This window comes from Schistocerca piceifrons, chromosome X (genome assembly GCF_021461385.2).
Source record: "Schistocerca piceifrons isolate TAMUIC-IGC-003096 chromosome X, iqSchPice1.1, whole genome shotgun sequence".
NCBI classification, from domain to species: domain Eukaryota; kingdom Metazoa; phylum Arthropoda; class Insecta; order Orthoptera; family Acrididae; genus Schistocerca; species Schistocerca piceifrons.
Genome location: NC_060149.1, coordinates 367,125,039 through 367,145,380, shown reverse-complemented (window position 1 = coordinate 367,145,380; position 20,342 = coordinate 367,125,039). Strand labels below are relative to the sequence as shown.

Sequence of the window (20,342 nt, the reverse complement as noted above, 5' to 3'; positions counted from 1 at the left end):
AAAACTGTTTCCTTAGACGAACGATTCTCACCAAGTACGTCTTGTCAGTTCTGCTCTAGTTATCCATAGCCTTAGAACACTAAGCTGAGGAAAATGTTACATTGCTGCCAAACCATCATAAGTTTTCTTACTCAATATTTTATTCAAAGGAAGTCATAATTTATAGTTTATGCACTAGTTAACTACAATTATAAGATCTCCAGTAGTCTGCCACATACAAAATAAGTGCAAAATGTCTTGTTTTATACCACATAGGACAATATCAGATTAGCGGGAACTACGAATTGGTACCAATTGCAATCGTAAATTTTACAAGGGTTTAGCAATTTGTTGTTAAATGCTTATTTGATGTGATGTGTAATCGAGAGCAAATGAATTAAAAATGCCTCTCCAGTAGCGTTTAGTAACCGCTCCGGAGCGTATGATGGTGACATTATAACCATACCACCACTATTGTAATTTAGTATGCTTTTACCTAAATAACAGAAAACCCTGTCTCTATGTAACCACGTATAATCCTCTTACTAAATATTACGTTAGTTTCCAAGTAAAATACACTATGGGACGATAGTCCTGTTCATAGTAAAAGCTAAGATTTTACAGGATTTGATAGCCTGTTGTGTCTAATGGACAAGTAAAGCAGACTAGTCACTTCATCTCCTAAGATCTTACCCAGCGGTTGGAAAGAAACGCAATATGAATAGTATTATATTGAAGCTAGGACAACTCAGTTCCAAGTCCATTTAGTGGTTTAAAATATATACTAACGATCGCCAGCCTACCCAGACAATGAAACAGTGAAGTATTGGAAAAGCAGAAGTATTAATTTTTCCCACTTTCTTGCCACTGTTTAAGTTGCTTCTTCAGATAAATACGAGGGCTATCCACAAAGTACATTACGTTTTGGAATTAAAAATAAATAAAGTATTGGAAATTTTTTTTATTGTATACAGATGAAAGCCACACTTCAATACTACTTTTCTACATAGTTGCCATTTAAATTAAGGCACTTATCGTAGCGATGACGTGCTTGGAAATTCCTTCGTCGTAAAATTCGGCCGCCTGCACCTTCAACCATGTGGTTACCTCTTCTTGAAGCTGTGCGTCGTCATCAAAACGCTGCATAGCCAACCACTTCTTCATTGCTGGGAATAAGTGGAAGTCGCTCGGTGCCAGATCGGGACTGTACGGCGGATGAGGAAACAACTCCCACTTAAAAGATTCGAGAACTTCACGACTGGCATTTGCCGTGTGGGCCCGGACGTTGTCGTGAATCAGAAAGATCTTTGAGCACAACTTTCCCCTGTGCTTGTTTTGTATTGCTCTTCTGAGGTTGTGCAGAGTTTGGCAATACCTTTGAGAGTTTATTGTAGTGCCCCTTTCCAGGAAATCCACAAAAATCGTATTTCTACCGGGTTACTGATTAACCACGTGGTTGAAGGCGCAGGCGGCCGAATTTTACGACGAAGGAATTTCCAAGCTCGTCCATCGCTACGATAAGTTCCTTAATTTAAATGGCAGCTATGTAGAAAAGTAGTATTTAAGTGTGGCTTTCATCTGTATATAATAATAAAAATTTCCAATACTTTATTTATTTTTAATTCCAAAACGTAATGTACTTTGTGGATAGCCCTCGTATTACTCCACGTAAACATTGTTGGTGCAGACACTGGAATTATTTGACTACTAAACCCTTGTACATTACGTTTTTAATAGAGAAAAAGCCCATTAGATAACTTCAAGGAAGCTAAAAAAAGATTTGGCCACGGGGGACCTTTAGAAAAGCGCTTTCCACAGCCAATAAACTTAAATACTAAAATACTTAGACACTAAGGCACAATTTTTTTATACTGAACATTTCACTTCAAAAAAACCTCTTTCTTAGTGGAATTTACTTTCAAAGCTATTACTCTTTGAACTAACTCTGTATAGTCAGTTAACAGATTCTAGTAACTTTACTTCACTCTGACTGAATTTTATGTAAGAAAACTTTTACTATAACACTCTGCAACAGTTAAGAAAACTTTTGAAACAAAAATAGTTTGACTTTATTTCTCTGTAATGTACCAAAGCATGGACGTGTTATTACTCTAACTAATATTTTCATTACTACAGGATTTAGTCCCTCACACATATATCTCATTATTAACACAAAAACAATTTAAATGGGTCCTCTTTATGTTAACTTGGCACTTCATAAGTCTGTAAAACATGCTATTCGAATTAATCAAACACCAAGAAGGAATGCTATATAGGTGAATGATTAGGATGAAATAAAAGGATGAACCAGTTTCTTTAATGTTCAAGAACGATTTTTCACTAATAAAACACTGTTTAAATTAGTGTTTCACACTGTGCAAAAGTAAAATATCAAAAAAATCTTATCTGGTGGCTGTAGGCTTGGGTGTGGCGAACAGTTTTGACGGATGCACTACCCACAGTACGGCCTGCAAGTATCTTACTGTATGGGCTCAGTTTCTCTTCTTGGTGTCGTTCAATTTTAGATGCAGTAGCCCAAGAACTCGCAGCTATGCCGTAAACCGTTTGCAGTCTTCATCTGAGGCAATTTTGTGCAAATTTGCAAGCAAAGCTCCTTCTGCTCCACAAGAGTGTTGCCTCAATCACTGCTGCCTACAGACTGTGTGACTTACTTCCCGCGCTTGCTCTAAGTAGCGCGCCAATTCGCCCTTGCCACCTTTTCCACTCCCCAGAGACTTTCGTTTCGAACAAAAGCACACTGGTTTTTACTTTACATCTATTTCTTACATTGTTCCTAAGTGTGACCATTTCTAACAGTTGTCAAATTTACATCAACATGAACAGTTTATACACACAAATATTTTTAAATACGAAAGTCATCAGAAAATTATTTAACGTAATAAACAATTTACATAATATTTTACATTCATTACTGACGTACAATGTAAAGAACTTTAACGTTCAGTATAGCATTCTTTACTTTACATATACAGAAAGTATAGTACCAATATGCGAAAATTTTAAAAGCAAAAAATTACAAAAAATTTTGATGAACCATAAACAAATAGTGTTTGTTTATCTCGTCTTACCGTTGTAAAAAAAAAAAGGATCGTTATGCTTCCACGTTTCGTTGACTTCGAAGACTTAGAGGTGGAGCTCTTTGTTCCGTTGAACAGGGATTGAATAAGAAACCAACCGAAGCTTTATTAAATCCACATTTACAGAAGCACACAGAACGAAATATGAGTCGTCCCATTAAAAAGCATTCTGGTTGGCTATGTGTGCTCCAGATATTGTATAACTGGTACCAGGCAGCCGTATTACTCTCCATTGCTGATGTAAGTCTTGGCAGTGAAGTCGTGTGAGTGTACCAGTCGGTTTTATGCAGTCAGCTTGATAATGTGGATCGTATGGACTCGAAGCAGATTGGCAGAATAGAGTTATCGTGTTTGGATTTGCCCATGAACACAATGTGGCTGAAGCTATTCGATTTGTCGCCTTATCACCGCGGGCTGTCCAATGTGTCTACAAGGAATAGTGCACCATTAGCAGCCTTGTAACACGGCGTAAGAACAGTGGTCGTAAGAATTTCTAAATAACAGGAAATGGGTAGGAGTGTAATAATTTATCAATGATAATTGGATTCAAAGTCGACAGAAATTTCTGCTGTTAATAAATGCAGGTTCATCTCAAGTAGTTTCCGAGTGACTGTTGCTAATGAAACGGAATGTAATGGACTTTTGGCGAAAGATATCTCGCAAAAGGCCTTTGCTCTGAACGCCATGTTTTATTTCCACATTTCCACATTTTCTGTTACCAAGTGTTGCCAATCGTTCTACACATTCATTGTGAGGATGCTGTGGACACTCCTGTCTTCCAAGATAGTAACAGCGGTGTTCACAGGGCTGCATACACCGGGAGATCAAAAAGTCAGTATAAATTTGAAAACTGAATAAATCACGGAATAATGTAGATAGAGAGGTACAAATTGACACACATGCTTCGAATGGCATGGGGTTTTATTAGAACCAAAAAAATACAGAAGTTGAAAAAATGTCCGACAGATGGCGCTTCATCTGATCAGAATAGCAATAATTAGCATAACAATGTAAGACAAAGCAAAGATCATGTTCTTTACAGGAAATGCTCAATATGTCCACCATCATTCCTCAACAATAGCTGTAGTCGAGGAATAATGTTGTGAACAGCACTGTAAAGCATGTCTAGAGTTACGGTGAGGCATTGGCGTCGGATGTTGTCTTTCAGCATCCCTAGAGATGTCGGTCGATCACGATACACTTGCGACTTCAGGTAACCCCAAAGCCAATAATCGCACGGACTGAGGTCTGGCGATCTGGGAGGCCAAGCATGACGAAAGTGGCGGCTGGGCACACGAACATCACCAAACGACGCGCGCAAGAGATCTTTCACGCGTCTAGCAATATGGGGTGGAGCGCCATCCTGCATTTTGGTTCTAATAAAACCCCATGTCATTCGAAGCACGTGTGTCAATTTTTACCTCTCTATCCACATTATTCCGTGGTTTATTAAGTTTTCGAATTTATACTGACTTTTTGATCACCCGGTATACGTTACTTGCTTGATGAACATTCAGGCATTCGATCGTACCTCGAATAGCGCACAAATTCATCCAATCTTGATATCACAGAAAATGTCTGAGACTCTTTGGGACAGCGAGGGAGTCCTAACAATCACCATTCCCAAAGTGTGGTAAATCTATGTGATCTTATCATCAATGAACGGTTTCAGCTGGATGTAGCATACCTGCAGAAACTTGCAGCATCTCCTCCTCGCTGAATTGAGGCCGTTATACTGTCTACAGGTGGATTTACAGGTTATTAGACCGATGTCTTCGGGGTTCGACTAATTTTTTGGCCTGTTTCACAAAACATTGCACAGTCAGTTTCTTTCCTGATACATTATCAAATGGAGAGAGGGAACAATGGTTGCCTGTATGTCTCTGTCTAAACCGAAATTTCTCTTATTCTGCCCTACAACCCTTACATAGGACGAACATTGTTGACAGTAGGATCATTCAGCAGTCTGGCGCAAATGCCGTTTCTCTAAACTTCCCCGATATCGTTTCGTGAAAATATTATCATCTAGTCTCACAGGCATTCCCACAACTCTCTCGTAATGGTCCCGACTACTAATGGCTCTATCACCACACCACTGAACTGCTTCGACGTATTTCTTTAATCTGACCTCGAGGGAATCCCAACTAATCGTGTAGGACGACAACAGCATTTATAGACCAACACCCTCCCCCTTCCCTCCACTCCTATCCCATGCCCTACCCCTCCCCTTACTTTCATAAGTCACATTCATTTCTTGGAAACAGACTAATCACCGAGCTTCTGAACCAATTATGTTACACATATTTAGCCCTCTCAGTAGCAGTTCAGTATTTGACTGGCATGAAAACGAAACAGACAATCGTATTTTTCACTCTTTCCTAGGCCGTACATATTTGCTGGAAATAGGACAACTATATTTCGATGATATATGTACAACCAGTGTTACATTTTCGTTATGACAATTCTTCTATAACACATAGTTTCTAACTTCAGTTACTATAACCATCACATCCAATCTATATCTACATACATGTTACAATCTCAGTTTATTAGATTCAGAACCAGTATTTCACTGTTAAATCAAATTTAAATCGTCCCCCTCCATAGCTGAGTGGTCAGCGAAGCTGACTGTCATCTGGAGGACCTGGGTTCGGTTCCTGATACTGCCAGGGCTTTTTCCTTGGGATGACTGGTACAGAGTGCACTCAGCCTTGTGAGGCCAGATGATGAGCTACTACATGGATTAGTAGCGTTCCAAGGTCACGATACCTGGCGACGAATGGGAGAACAGTGTGCTGACCACATTGCCCTCTACACCACATCGAAAGACGCCATTGGCAGAGTATGTGTGGCATGGACCTCTTGGCCCATGAAGTACCAGAACACGGAAATTTACCCTTACCTTACTAATTTTAAATCACCTCCTGTTGCTCCCACAACTGCTCACAATCTGTGTCTTCTCGAAAATGACCCCATCCAATGGTGTTCACATTATCATTGAATATGAAGCCTTCATCTTTTTCTGTCGATAATCCCATTTTACACTGCATTCTAGTGGAAGGTGTATGCAAGTTGCATCGAATTATGTACTGAATAACTAATTTAATCAACATTATATAATACACATTCTCGGTATTTGTCAATGCTTAATTCCTTAGCAGATATTTTTTTCACGCCTTTCACTCTACGCATTATGTCTTGTGTTTTGGTTCGATAGCGCACGTTTTTTCTCTCATTCCAATGATTTCTGTAACAATGTCCCCGCCCTTTTTTCTCTGCCTCGTGATGACTGGGTGTTGTGTGATGTCCTTAGGTTAGTTAGGTTTAAGTAGTTCTAAGTTTTAGGGGACTGATGACCATAGATGTTAAGTCCCATAGTGGTAAGAACCATTTTTTCCCCGCCCTTTTTTATCATTCATTGAAGCCACTATCTTTTTATTTATGCATGGGATTTTTATAAATGTTATTATATGGGTAATGCAAAGTTTCAGATCACATATGTACATTACTTTTAATAAAATCGTAAATATTTGAGGTAGTTTCTTGATAAGCTATCAGTCTATGTCTAGCACATTTTAACATTTCTTGGCTCAGGACTATTTATCCCTAGAGATATGGGTTTGTCAAAAATAATTTCGTACCTACTTGATTCAGTAATAACATAGTTTTCCTTAAATACGACACTGTACCTGACATATCGTCTTGCAATCAAAGCAATACCTATCGTCACCATCTCTGACATGTTGATGGCCAGATGGATGGTGATGGACGTGTCACCACTGGGTCAGACTGAGCCAGGCCGCGGTGTCAGACGTGAGACTCTGCTGTGGCCGCCGCCAGCCTCATGAGAGCCAATGTCTTAATGAGATCTACTACTGCCACAAATCATGAGCTAATGCATTCAAACACGATTTCAAATTGAATGCTAACGACAGCAAAAACTCCGAATTCTTAAATTTCTATAGAAAATATGTATTTCCAATAAACAATCACATTGTGCCTTTTGCCTTTCCAGCATGCATTTCGTTCTGTATTTAAGTCGACTTGGTGAAATATGATATGCTTGGAAACTGAGTCAACAATTCTTGAATGCACCTCTGCAGATGTTAGCACGTTTCAAGTTCCTGAATAATCTGTGAGGTAGATATTAAAAGCAAGGTAGCCACTAGTTGTAAGTCACTGAAGGTATTCCTGGCGCAGACACCTGTCTTTAGTGCATGGGTCATTGAGAAATTTTGCATACGTATCTTCAGCTTCAAAATGTAAGTGTAAAGCAGTTGACTAGAGTCTCTTGACATTCGAGGCTGTCTTATTGGCTGTTTAATTTTTATGGCGGTTTTAATACTGATCTGTGACTGGGAGATCTAACTAGGTGTAACTCAACTGCCTTAGAAGCTCTCAGATTCTCCTATTTCCAACAAAGGGGCATAGCTCATAAACGAATTGAGAAATGTGACAGGCTGCTCCGTTTGTATAGCATAGAAATACTGAGCTGTTATTGGGAGTGCTAATATTTGTGTTACCTAAGAAACTCTCAGTTTGGCCTATTTCCAACAAAAGGGCGTGGCTTCAGACGGAGTTGAGAAATATCATTCAATGAACTGATACTGCTGTAAAATACAGAACTTTGATTTTGTGAATACATGGTCCAGTCACAATAATGTGATCACTGCATATGTTCGATGTCAACATGCAATCATCACACACAGACATCAGGTGGCAGCACTAGTTGTGGAGGGTATATAACGCATGTTGAGGGATGTGGACACGGAATGATTTATCTGAAATCTAGCAGGGCGTGATCATTGGCTTTCAAGCCAAAGGTGGAAGAATTTCTGAAATGGCTAAGTTTGATATAATGTTCATGTGCCACCATGGTTAAATTATACTGTGCATGCCAAAACAGCACTAACCAAAATCGGTACTGAAGCAACTGTGGTGCACCAAGGGCTATAGATGACAGGGGTAAATGATGGCTGCAGAGATGTGTACCGACGAAGAGACTTGCAACTGTTGAGCAAATCACCATCCAGATAAACCAAGGGGCTACCAACAGTGTCTCGTCAATGACTGTTAGCGAACGTTACTGCATATGGGCCTCTGCAGGAGGAGCTTGCTTCACGCACCTAGGCTCACTGCTGTTCTACAGCGATGAAGATTGGAATTTGCGTAGCAGTCACGCAACTGTACCACTGAGTAGCGACAGGTGGCCTTTTTAGACGAATCAAGTTTTATGCTCCATCGAACAGCATGAAGCATCTGAAAGCAAACACCCTGCATCAATCGTCGGAAGAGTCCAGGTTGGAGGGCATTCCCTGAGTGATCTCGTCATTCTTGAAAGCACAGTGGATCAAGACAAGTATGCATCTATCCTTGGGGACCATATCGACTTTCACATGCAGTTTATATTTTCTCCCATATTTAAACACAATCGACAATCTGTGGGACCACCTCGATCGGGCTCTACACGCCATGGATCATCAGCTGAGAGTCCAAGCGCAGGTGGTCACAGCACTGGAGTCAGCATGACTCCACATCCCCGTGAATACCTTCCAGAACCTCACTTGCTCAGTTCCTGCACATCTCACAGTGATCTGCACTGCAAAAGGTTGTTATTCAGGCTTTTAACAGGCTAAAGTGACTCGACAGTTTATGTGTGTTAACTTAGAAGCTCTCCGACTGGTTCATTTTCAAGAAAGGGTCATATCTTTGGGGAGGGGAAGGGAGGGAAATGAGCATGGCTTGGGAAGGATTAACAGAGGAGGATTTGGCAAAGAGAAGTTTAGGAGGGGGAGGTAGGGGAGGAGAGGGCGAAGATCTGGGGCAGAGATCTGAGAGAAAATGGAGGGGAAGGGTGAAGGAGATCAAGGTCAAAGGTCAAAAGTCAAATCTGGTCCACAACGCCTGTTGTCCTCCTACTCAGCAATACTCAAGAATGGATCATGTTGTGCATGTGGTCTCATTGGTTGGTGAACTACATTTCCGCAGAACTCTCCCTCTAATCCATATTCGTCCATGAAGTTGCACAGTATTATCCATGTCTTGGTAAAGATGCGCTTCATATATACTGCGAACCTGAACCCCATCAACAAAATTTCAGAGGTTGTTGAGGGAGTAATGAGTAACACAGTGGAGACTGGACCCTATTTACGCAAACGTCATCGAAAGAAGCTACAGAGGGCCTAAGTAACAGCGGAAAAACTCTGTTGCTAGGCAATTCATTCGGCAGTAAACGCGAAGCGTATCAGCGACAATCCCGCCGATTTTGGTAGTGTTGCTGTAGCAGACATGGGCTTGTTAGAAGGGATGTAACGCCCTACATACCCGTTGCGAGAAGTTTCGCCTGCTGTCTTTCAGCGTACGAACTTATCTTTGCTGAAAAAGGCGCTGTGTAGTGGCAGGCGTAACTTCGACGCTCTGTAACATTTCTGGACATACATTATCTCATCATAAGTATCCCGAAACCTGTTAATGTACATTAATATGAGGTGTGTCCACCCTTTGCCTTTATGACGACTTGAACTGTGCTGTGGACACTTTCCATGAGGTATCTGCAGAGGAATGGCAGCTCATGCTTCCTCAAGAGTCGAAAGTAGAGAATGTGCTGACTTTTTAGTTTAACGTTTGTGTCTACTGATGGTCCATCACCTAGGTAACGGAATGGATCGCTTTTTACATTTTTTGCAAGTATTCAAAAGACATTTTTATTGTATCCTAGTGACATGTGATCTTACAATTACACTAAAACTTAAAAATAGCTTTAGACTGAAAATTTATAAGAATTTAATTAAAGATTGTTTGATTACGAGGGAAAAAAGAAGAAGACTTAAGATAATATGTGAGTTCCCTTCACCAGTGCCATTCCAAATGCGAGGACCCTGGTGGGATACTTCGAGCCACTTGCCTCCGTGTGGCATACTGTTTTATAGTCCTAATGATTAACTGATTGTAGAGAAGCATCTCTGAATGAACATGGACCTTGTGCCTTTAACCTGTCTTCTATGCTATTCTGTTCTAATTTAATGTAAGCCCTTGTATCGCTCTGTGTTTGGATGGTCTGTTCCACGTACATACGATCTGGTTACCTAGTGGTATTGCTTCTACACAACAGCTCTTACAGGTTTAACGTGCCTATTCATGGCACAAACCGGCATGGTTATAGCCAGTTAAAGTCTACAAATGTTATTTCTTGGTGCCCCCTGATTTAGAAGGTGTTACTCGCCAATGTGTCAGTGTAGTGTGCCCCATTTTGCATCCAATGTTTCGCTCATGAGCTATAAACTGTCATTGTCATAGCTAGTGTTTTCCTTCTGTTCTGTCTTGATGCTTCCCATGGGTCAAGTTCATATCGGGAAATTGTCTATCTAGTTCGTCCGTACAGTCTTCTCTCTATGTATTCGGTATATACACTGTCCAGTCACATTAATGTAACCACAAGCCAAAAACCTGAATAATCACCTTCTGTAGACGTACCTCTGCGATACGTGCAGGAAGGAGTAAGTGACGTTCTGCAAGGTATATGCAGCCATGGCTACTGCAGTGCCGTGGTCAGCTGCGCTAGGTTTCTCAGTTGATGATGGTGCGACAGCCCAATCGAGACGGTCCCACAGACTCTCAATTGGGTTTAAATCCTGAGAGTTTGATGGTAAACTCAAACTGGTGCTCTTCGAACCACACTGATACACAGGGAGCTGTGTGACATGTTGCATTGTCCTGCTGCTTGATGCCGTCATGCCGAGGGAAACCAAACTGCATGTAGGGATGGTCATGATACCCAAGGATAGACACATACTTGTGGTTATCCAGAAAGAGAAGATCATTTAGAGAATACCACGAAAACATTTCTCAGCCCATAACGCTCTGACGCTTTTTGAAGACTGTTAGCTTTCACACATTTTACGCCGTAAACGACGGCGGTCATCGGTCCAATGATGAATAAAAAATGGTTCATCTGAAAAGGCCACCTGTCCCCGTTCAGTGGACGTCCCGCTGCAGTATTGGTGTACAAATTCCTGCCTTCGTCACAGATGAACAGCAGTCAACATGAGTGCATGAACCAGGTGCCTGCTGCAGATACCTATAAACAGCAACGTTCACTGAGCAGTTATTGACAAAAATCTGTTGGTTGCCCTTTGGTTAATCGGTGTACGGAGGCAGGGGGGGGGGGGGGGGGGGGGGGTCAGTTGCTCAACAGTTGCACCTCCGATCGGACCCTTACACATCTCCACGTGCACCTGAGCTGCCTCGTCGCCGATTTTGGATACCGTCATTTGCCGTGTAAGATATACAGTTAACAAACTTGGCCGTTCCGGAAGTGGTTGTACCCTTGGTCTGAAAGCCAACGACCATGCCTCTCTGGATATCAGATAAGCCGCTCGATTTCCTTGGTAAGTCAACGACTGCACTGTTTTCTGCTTCCCCCAGACACGCTTTTTGTATCCTCCAGTGCTAGTGGTGCCACCTGCCATGTGTGAGTGGTTATTATACGTTGACGTCGAACATTGGCGGCCGTCATATTAACGTGACTGGACCGTGTAGTACGCGTGATATAACGTCAGCGGCTCTGTTCAGGTCTTCCCATCTATATGGGTCCCTCTATAAATTCATGTGTGAAATTAAATTATCAGGTCCGCATATGTTGTGTGCACTGTAAATATATATGCTCAGGGCTCTTCGATTCCGACGGTAATACTCTCTTCGCTGCCAGAGGTGCATTCGATAAAGATGTATTGGACAGGGCCGTGTCTTGTTAAAAGTGCACAGTGCCTCGACTGGAGTCTATGTGGCGCATTTTCAACCACTCCCGGATGTTAGGCAAAAGGAATAAACTCAAGGGCCTTTATGACAACTTGTCAAATCTCGCTGCCACGCATTCGCTCGCCACAGTCTTAGTTGACGCTTTTGCCTTACATCTTCCCTCGTGATTTCTATTACTTATCTAGTCTGTCCCTCTTCAGCCAGTAATGTCATAGCTCCTTCACTAATAGCTAGTGCCATCGGATATATTCTGAGCACTACGCATAGTGCTACCACTGACGTGCTGCCGAAAGCCACTGATAGTCTCAACAGAGCACTTCTTTGACCGCGCGTAACTACACTTCTGATCGTTTTGTGACACCGTGTGTATACCGCTGTGCTCACCGCAAAACATGTTATTGATTCAAACAAGGCACGCTGACACATTCTTATAGTGTAAGTATTTAAGTGACTGTGCTGAAGCGCGTGACATTATGTACAAGTTGTTTTTCTGCTTTGTCAGCTACTTTTTTTATGTGTTGGTTAAATGTCAATAGATCGTCAGTCTGTATGTCCTAGTATCTAGTTGCGTGTTTTCTGTGAATATTAGCTTGTGCAGTTTTATAATCGAGTCTCTCTGGTGTTCTTCTTGCAGTAATGTGTACACTGTCTTGTCCGGGAACCACAGCGAACGTGTTTTTCGGGCACCATCTGCCCATCTTGTGTAGAATGCCACTGACTTTGGCTTCCAGTTCTCTTCTTAGGTTTGCTGACACAAAAACGAACAGATCATCAGCGTATGTGACAATCTGGTGTTTGTGTGGTGGTGGTGGGGGGGAGGGTGTTTGTGCATCCCCATCCATTTCTGGATGATAAAGGACATTAATATGGGATGTGTCTGCCATTCGTCTTGAACTCTGTTGGTCATACTTTCAGTGAGATGTCTGAATACCTGTGAAAGAATAGCAGCCCATTGTTCTTCAAGACCGGAACCAGAGAAGGTAGTGATTTTGGACGCTGAGGTCTGGAACTAAGTCAGTGTTCTAACTCATCCCAGTGTTGTTCCATCGGATTCTGGTTGTGACTCTGCGCAGGCCAGTCTATTTCATGACTGTTATTGTTCACAGATCACTGCCTCGTAGATGCTGTCTTATGACAGGGTACATTGCTATGCTGATACAAACATCCATAGCATCCGAACTGCTAGCTACTGTACGCAGTACACAATCCCCTGCAGTGTGTTATACCCTTCCCCATTCAACATTTTCCTGAGCGCAATAAGCATACCACACCCTAACCACAAAAACACCCCCGTACCATAACACCATGGCCTCTGTACTTAACTGTTGCAATTGTGATCCATTACTCCAAATCAATCGTTTCAAGTCATACACCGTTTAGTGGCAATGCTCTTTGCGCCACCTCAAGCGTCCACTAACTGACTACACAAATGTATGGCTTATGAAGAGCTGCTCGAACACTGTACCGTATTCTTTTTAATTTCCAGCGTACAGTCACTGTGGTAGTTGGACTGCTTGCAGCACTTTGGAACTCACTAGTCATATTTTCCGCTGTTTTCATGCAATATTTTATAACCAGCCACCACATTGCTCGACGGCCTCTGTCCATCTGTATATGAGGTTTCTCTGGTCTTGGTTAGCTGTTGCTGTTCCTTCGTGTTTCCACTTCATAATCACATCATAAACGGTAGACTTGGGCAGTTTTAAAGGGATTGAAATATCACTGATAGATATGTTATTCAGGTGATACTCAACGACTAATCCACGTTCGAAGTCACTGAGCTTTCCCGACCGACATTCTCCTGTTACTGCATCTCTACTGGCGACACAGCATTCGCCGCCACCTTTTATACTGGCGAGTCCTCCTCTCGTGACATCTAGTCGTCAGTTCAACATTACATACGTGTGCCCAGATACTTCTTATCAGATAGTGTTAGTGCCTATTCTCTGCCCTCTACAACACCTCTAAGTTTGTCGGTATATTTTTATTTACCCTGTACACAACTTATTCCAAGATATGAATAACATATTGACACTTGTGAATATAGCCACATCAAGAAGGATGCACCTGACAGAAATAAGCTTTATTTGCTTGAAAGCGGGTTTTCGGTCGTTAATAGCAATCGTCACTTCCACCTGTTTCACAACGTTTTATTGCAGACGACCTAAGACTGGATTACAAGCCAATTTTCTTGTGTACACATGATCTGCAATGGAACTAAAGATTGCAGGGTGCGACACACGACATACAGAGTCGCTGAACACACTGAGTTACTCCTCGTATTTTACTGTCACCGTCAATAAATGTCGTGGAACAGAATGTCGTGTTCCACGATTTTAGGCTCTTCCTTCTGTTGAGCTGGTGACCTAACTTTTTTTACAACAGTTCGTATTTAATGAGAAACAATATCCTTTAAAAGTGATCATTACATGTAACTCTTCATGAACAGTTTTGGTTTAGGTTAACTCGACCTACGGATCACAAAAGCTAAATTAGAAATTTCTTCAGAAACACTGTGCATCGGATGTCTCGCAACTCTCATGACAGATAGCCGTTACTTATAACGGGCATCTCTAATGACAGGCCGCCGTTATCTTTTGTCAGGTGTTTCTAAATATATTTTCGGTATACATAGGCCTATACGTAAATTATCACTGAAGATAAAAAATCAGCTGCTTCCAAGGGATTGTGTTCGAGGAAAATGGAATTTTTCAATGTTCAAAATGCTTGAAACTGCTGATGCTTATTCACATAACAAACCATCCACATAACAGGTTGTACGCCGTCAACACTGCTTTCGTACCAGCAATGTGTCATCTGCCACTAGCTTCCTGAAAAAAATAAAACTGTGTTCTCATTAATCTCCTTGTTTCAGAGACCTTCGGGCCATCAACATAGAGAACATAGACACCACGATGTTCACGTTACTGAAGAAATTAGATTTTGTGTAAGTACTGTTTTCAGTGTTACTTCAATTACATTCACTGTATTGTACTATCTGCACCGCTACACATTATTAGTATCATCAGAAATATCGTTACCTACACTGCTGACCATTACAATTGAAAACCGCGAAACTGATATGAAACAACCTCCAAATTGGTATTGAAATACTAACAATCGAAAGTGGAGATTTCACAGTCGCATTCTTGTACAAACCTGCAAGAGAAAAATTCACTTTCTCACCACCAAAATATTTTAACAACGAGAATACCAAATCCATAGTAAGATAGTTCAATAGCCACAGCATTAACTGGGACTACAACGAAACAGACACAAGTGTTCTCTCTATCCTTCATGATTTCGAAATTTCCCTGCTCCTTTACAAGTAAAGTGTGGACCTCACTCATACATCCCAAAATTACCAAGTATTTGCAAAAATACTACAAATAATCTCGAGGCAACACATACCACGAGGATGCAGACAGTAATTCATCCCACGTCTCTCACATATATCTAAGAAACTGCTCTCTAAATGTGATAAACTGTCAGAAATACCCTTTTAATTAAGAAACCATAATATGTAGTACAGCACTAATGGAAATGCTAAGTGAAGGGAGGCACAATAGATGGATCAAGACCTTACAAAGGAACAACAGCAAAATAGCATGGGAGCTCAACGGTGATCCAAAAGGCACCAGAGAGCCTGTTGAAGTAACACCCATCCCGGTGGTCGATCAACTCCTCTTGAATGGAATGTCCAATGCAAAACATCAAAAAGTAAAAATCAGCAGGGTCCTACAACCGAAAACCCATACGTTCTCAATGCCTTTCACAATGAAAGAACTCAAACAGGGCCTCAATACTATGAAAAGCGGTAAAGCGGCTGGAGTGGATAGTATGTGTATGGAGCAGATCAAACATTTTGGCCCAGGCGCCAAAACGTGGATCCCACAGCTCTTCAACCATTGCCGCGAAACTTATACAGCCCTAAAATTTGAAGAAAGGCACGGCTAGCGGCGCTGCTGAAGCCTGGGAAGGAACCAGACTCTTCGAAGAACTATCGAGCTGTATCCCTTCTTTGTCACCTATACAAATTGTAAAAGAGACTCATTTTGAATCGCATGGCAGACTCTATCGATCTGAAACTTATCCTTCAACAGCTTGGTTGTAGACCTGGCAAATCATGCACCAGCCAAATTCTGTACCTGGCAGAACATATAGAACATGAGAACGAAAATAAAAAGATGACAGGGCTAACACTCGTCGACCTCAGTTCTGCATACGATACAGTCAGCGTTTTGGCCCCCTCCATTTTTAACCTATAGACTAAAGGCCAGACAGTACCAAATAATACTATCCTATATGCAGATGCCCTCGCAATCACAGCACAGTGCCGACCTTTCGAAGATGTAGAGCAAAGGCTGGAGAAAGCACTCAGTCTTTTCAGGATATTATCAAAATAACTACCTTAAGCCAAATCCTTCGAAGACTCAAGTCCACATTGGAACACACGGATAAACCAATACATTTGAATGTGACATTCGATAGAACTCTGAAATATAGACACGACTGTGAAAAGATCCGTCATATATGGCATCCAGAAATAATATTTTACGCAAAGTCGTAAACAGTAAATGCGGAGCAAAACGTACTATCCTGAGAACCACCGAACATGCACTGTGCTTCTCTACAGCTGAATACGCCTGACCGGTACGCAGCCTTAATGAAACATGTCCAATAGCAACAGGATGTATGAACTGCTGGTCTTGCGAGTCCCAGCTCCTAAAGAGCATCTCACTAATTTGCGGAGAGGCTCAGACAAAACATCGATGATCGACATCGCCTCTTTGGCGCTGAGTGCGAGCCTGGCTCCACAACAACCTGGAAAACATGAAGGATCTTGAACCGAATATGAACAATGGGTGTCCCTGGTGGAAACAAACACTATCAGATGAGTTCACTGTAAGGTGGAGGGCGACAAATGCGACTGTGATACTAAGCAAGACATGAAACACCTCCTAGGCAATCCAAACTGCCCTTACAGAGCAACCTCGACGATTTTTGGCTGAAAAAGAAAGAAGCCATGGACGTATTCCAATAGTGGGCTGAAGGACTATGCTTGGTTTCCTGAAGGGAGAAGTAAAGTAAGGCATTAAATGTACTACATATCATACCGATATGGAATCGACGGGTTCTGAAATGGCATACGAACGCTACATACTATCTCAGCTGTCCCACACGATTATCGACCGAAAGGACAGACATTGTTCGCTCGGCCGTGCAGGATGATGCAGCCACGTCACGTAACTTGAGACGAGAAATGGGCTTTTTTGTAGCAATACTAAGAGGGCGCGCTGAAAGGTAATGCCTATCAGTTTTCCATGTGAAAGCCCACAAAGCTTTTTAAATAAACGTCTCTATTCCTCTATGTCTACATATTTATTTATCAGCGTAGTCACCCTGGCGACGAACAAATTTCTCCCAGCGAGAGACCAGTTTGTCGATACAGTCACTGTAGATTGTTTCACTTTGTTGGCAGAGCCACAACCCCACCTCTGCTTGTACCGCTTCATCACTGTCAAAGTGAATTCCTCGAGAATGTTCTTAAAGTTTTGGAAACAGATGAAAATCGGATGGGGCCAAGTGGGACTCAATGGAGGGTGACCAAAGACGGTGAACCCGAGACGTCGAACTGTTGCAGACGTCGCAGCGCTCTTGTGTGTTCTGGCATTGCCACGCTGAAGGAGAGGGTGCTCCATGTGTGGACGAACTCTTCGAATTCGAAACTCACGCGCGGACATAGTTACGTTACATACCTCCATGTTATACGCTACAATTCGCGGCCCTCTAGCAGCAGAGGGCTGCAAATACGTAGATATGAAGAATAAAGATGTAGAATGCTAATGATGTTTGTTTTATTTAAGAAAACTTCAAGGGTTGTCACATAAAATATCTGGAGGCATTACTTTTCATCACGCTCAAGTAGTATCAACAACGACAGTGCAACAACGTCTGGGGCACCACAGGCTGTCAGCACGGCGGCCATTGTTGTGGCTTCCGTTGACGCGGCAGCAGAGGGAGATGCGCCTACAGTGATGCCCCCAATGAGAGCACTTGACACAGGATTGGCAATACGTCGTCATTCCAGGTGTGTCCCACTTCTGCATACAGCATCGTGATTGACGACTACATGTGAAGGTGCTCTGAGGAGAACCAACGTTGCCAGATTGCATTACTCGTCTGATAGGTGCTTAGCACCTGGTGTGGTACTGGGTACACAAAACGATCACCTCTGGTTCATATAGAAGGTAATTTGGACACCAGGCGTTACATTTGTCACAAAGCATGAACTGTGGTTGTGTCTTGTCTTCGACGTCTCCGTGTCGTTATCATTCAACAATTTAACGCAAGATCGCAGTGCTATCCTGATCTAACTCGAGACTGTGGATGTTCGACTGTTGCCCTGGCCGGCATATTCTCCAAATGTCACACGCACTGGAAACATCTGGTCATGGGTTGCTGGGACACTAGAAAGTCACTGCTTGTCAACCACTACTATTGATGAATTCTGGCATGCAGCTAAATCAGCAAAGAAAGACGTACACATATGTCATCCAAGATCAGTGCGACTCGACTCCCAGCCAAGTTAGAACTAAATCACGCACGCTGTACACACCCAAATCACCTACATACACAGGGTGTAACGGCTTTGAGTGGAGATATTTTTATATGTGGTACCTTAATATGTGCCTGTCCGGTTAGCCGTGCGGTCTAACGCACTGCTTTCCGGGTGGGAAGGCGTGTCGAGGTCAGGTGTGCCGGTCAATCTGTGGATGGTTTTTAAGACGGTTCTCCAGCTGCCTTTGCGAATGCGAGCTGGTTCCCCTTATTCTGCCTCAGTTACAGTATGTCGGCGATTTCTGCACCAACGCTTGCGGTAGTAAGGGGGGGGGGGGCACTGGGGGCCGAACCGCACGATAACCCTGCGTTCAGTGTGGGGCGACGGTGGGGTGAGTGGACTGCTGTAGCCTGTTATGGGGCTGTGATCCACTGAGGGCTACGGCGGGGACGAAGCCTCTCCGACGTCTCTAGGTCCCCAGTTCCATACAGTACAATACCTTAATTGTACACACATCAGTGTTTAGGTTGTCTTTTCTCTGTGTCTAACAGTCTTCCCAGAAACACGTCACAAACTTTGCGTCCTGATGTTATCTGCATGGCAGTACCTGGGCGGCGAAGTCAACGACGTCTGGCCGTATACATTAACCACTTTGCGTCCACAATTAAGCATCCGACCTGCTGCCTAACGGAAAATAAGCATTAATCTCTTCCTCTTGACAAGAGCTGCGATGTACCAAAACTACAGCTCGGTAGTTCTTGTGCACTAGATAAATCACGTAGATAATGGTAGGATGGTCATTAGTATTGGTAGCACTGGTATGGAAAGAAGCGCAAATGAATGTGTAAGAGGGAAACTGGGAAACTACGACTTCTCTTCGCTTTTTGTTTGTTTGTTTTGCACATTATTAGAACCGCGCATCATTCAGTGTTAGTCCATTGCATATTTTATATCCTTACAGCATGTAAATGCAGTCACAGTTGAACATATTTCAGATAAATTTTCAGATTAAACTAACGTGTGTGCTGAAATGAAACGGACTACATTTGTCGTTATTCTGAAAGGTGAAGAATCTGAGTGTGTACCTGGAACTGGACAGCAAGTTCCATATGCTACGCTTCGTTGAGCTTAAAGCGGAGTGACAGCAAAGATTGGTATCGACGGGAACAATGGCGTGGGAGGCAGGAGTTGCGCATTGAACATGCATAGCTTGAAGATTGCAGCATTGCCAACTAAAGCAACGGAACCTTAATCCAGTCCACAGGTTGCGCGCTAAGTAATCCGTCACTGAGAATTAAACTCCTCTAGTTGAGCGGCAAATGAAAATTAAAAAAATAAAGGAAACTTGCTTGGTGAGTAAGTGTCCACTCTGTCATCCAGCGTAGTGGTCCTTGCCACCATCCACAAGCAAATCAGTTGACGCTGCGATCAAATGAGACACTCACAGTCAAGGAGATTCTGAGTAAAATGTGGCTCAGCGTCCATTGTGCCAAAGGGCTGTTAAGTCAAACACTCGTACGTCTTTAAGCACACTATATGAACAGTATGCCAACAATGCAGCGCCCAACTCGAGTATTGGCATAAATAGCCAATTATTCACCATTCTACAGGCAATACGATTACTATCAAAATGAAGTCTGCTCCGTAGACGTGTAATAAACTTAAAATAATTGAGCCATCAATATTATCAAGAAGTCAGTACAAGACAAGTAACCACCCTATTGTCTATCGTGTTAAAGCGCCGCTTGCGGGATACGAGGAGGTGAACCTGCCCCTAATCCAATCCGCCTCTCAGGTTAACAACGATGGCTGCCTGGACGTGGTTTTTAGGCGGTTTCTCACATCCAGCTAGGTAAATACCAGGCCGGCACCCACGTCTGGCCTCAGAAACACGCTACGCAAACATTTAGAGAACCGTCGTCACACTTGGACATAGATTAACTCTA

General features: G+C 42.5%; 1 protein-coding gene across 1 annotated transcript in view; it reads left to right on the top strand.

The window, feature by feature from the left end:
* The window catches only part of LOC124723077 (relaxin receptor 1), a 414,738-nt gene that overhangs the window by 221,699 nt on the left and 172,697 nt on the right, over positions 1-20,342 (top strand). The window contains exon 11 of the mRNA XM_047248253.1: positions 14,710-14,781. Within this exon, the coding sequence (XP_047104209.1) occupies positions 14,710-14,781 (72 nt within the window). The remainder of the gene's footprint in view (positions 1-14,709; positions 14,782-20,342) is intronic.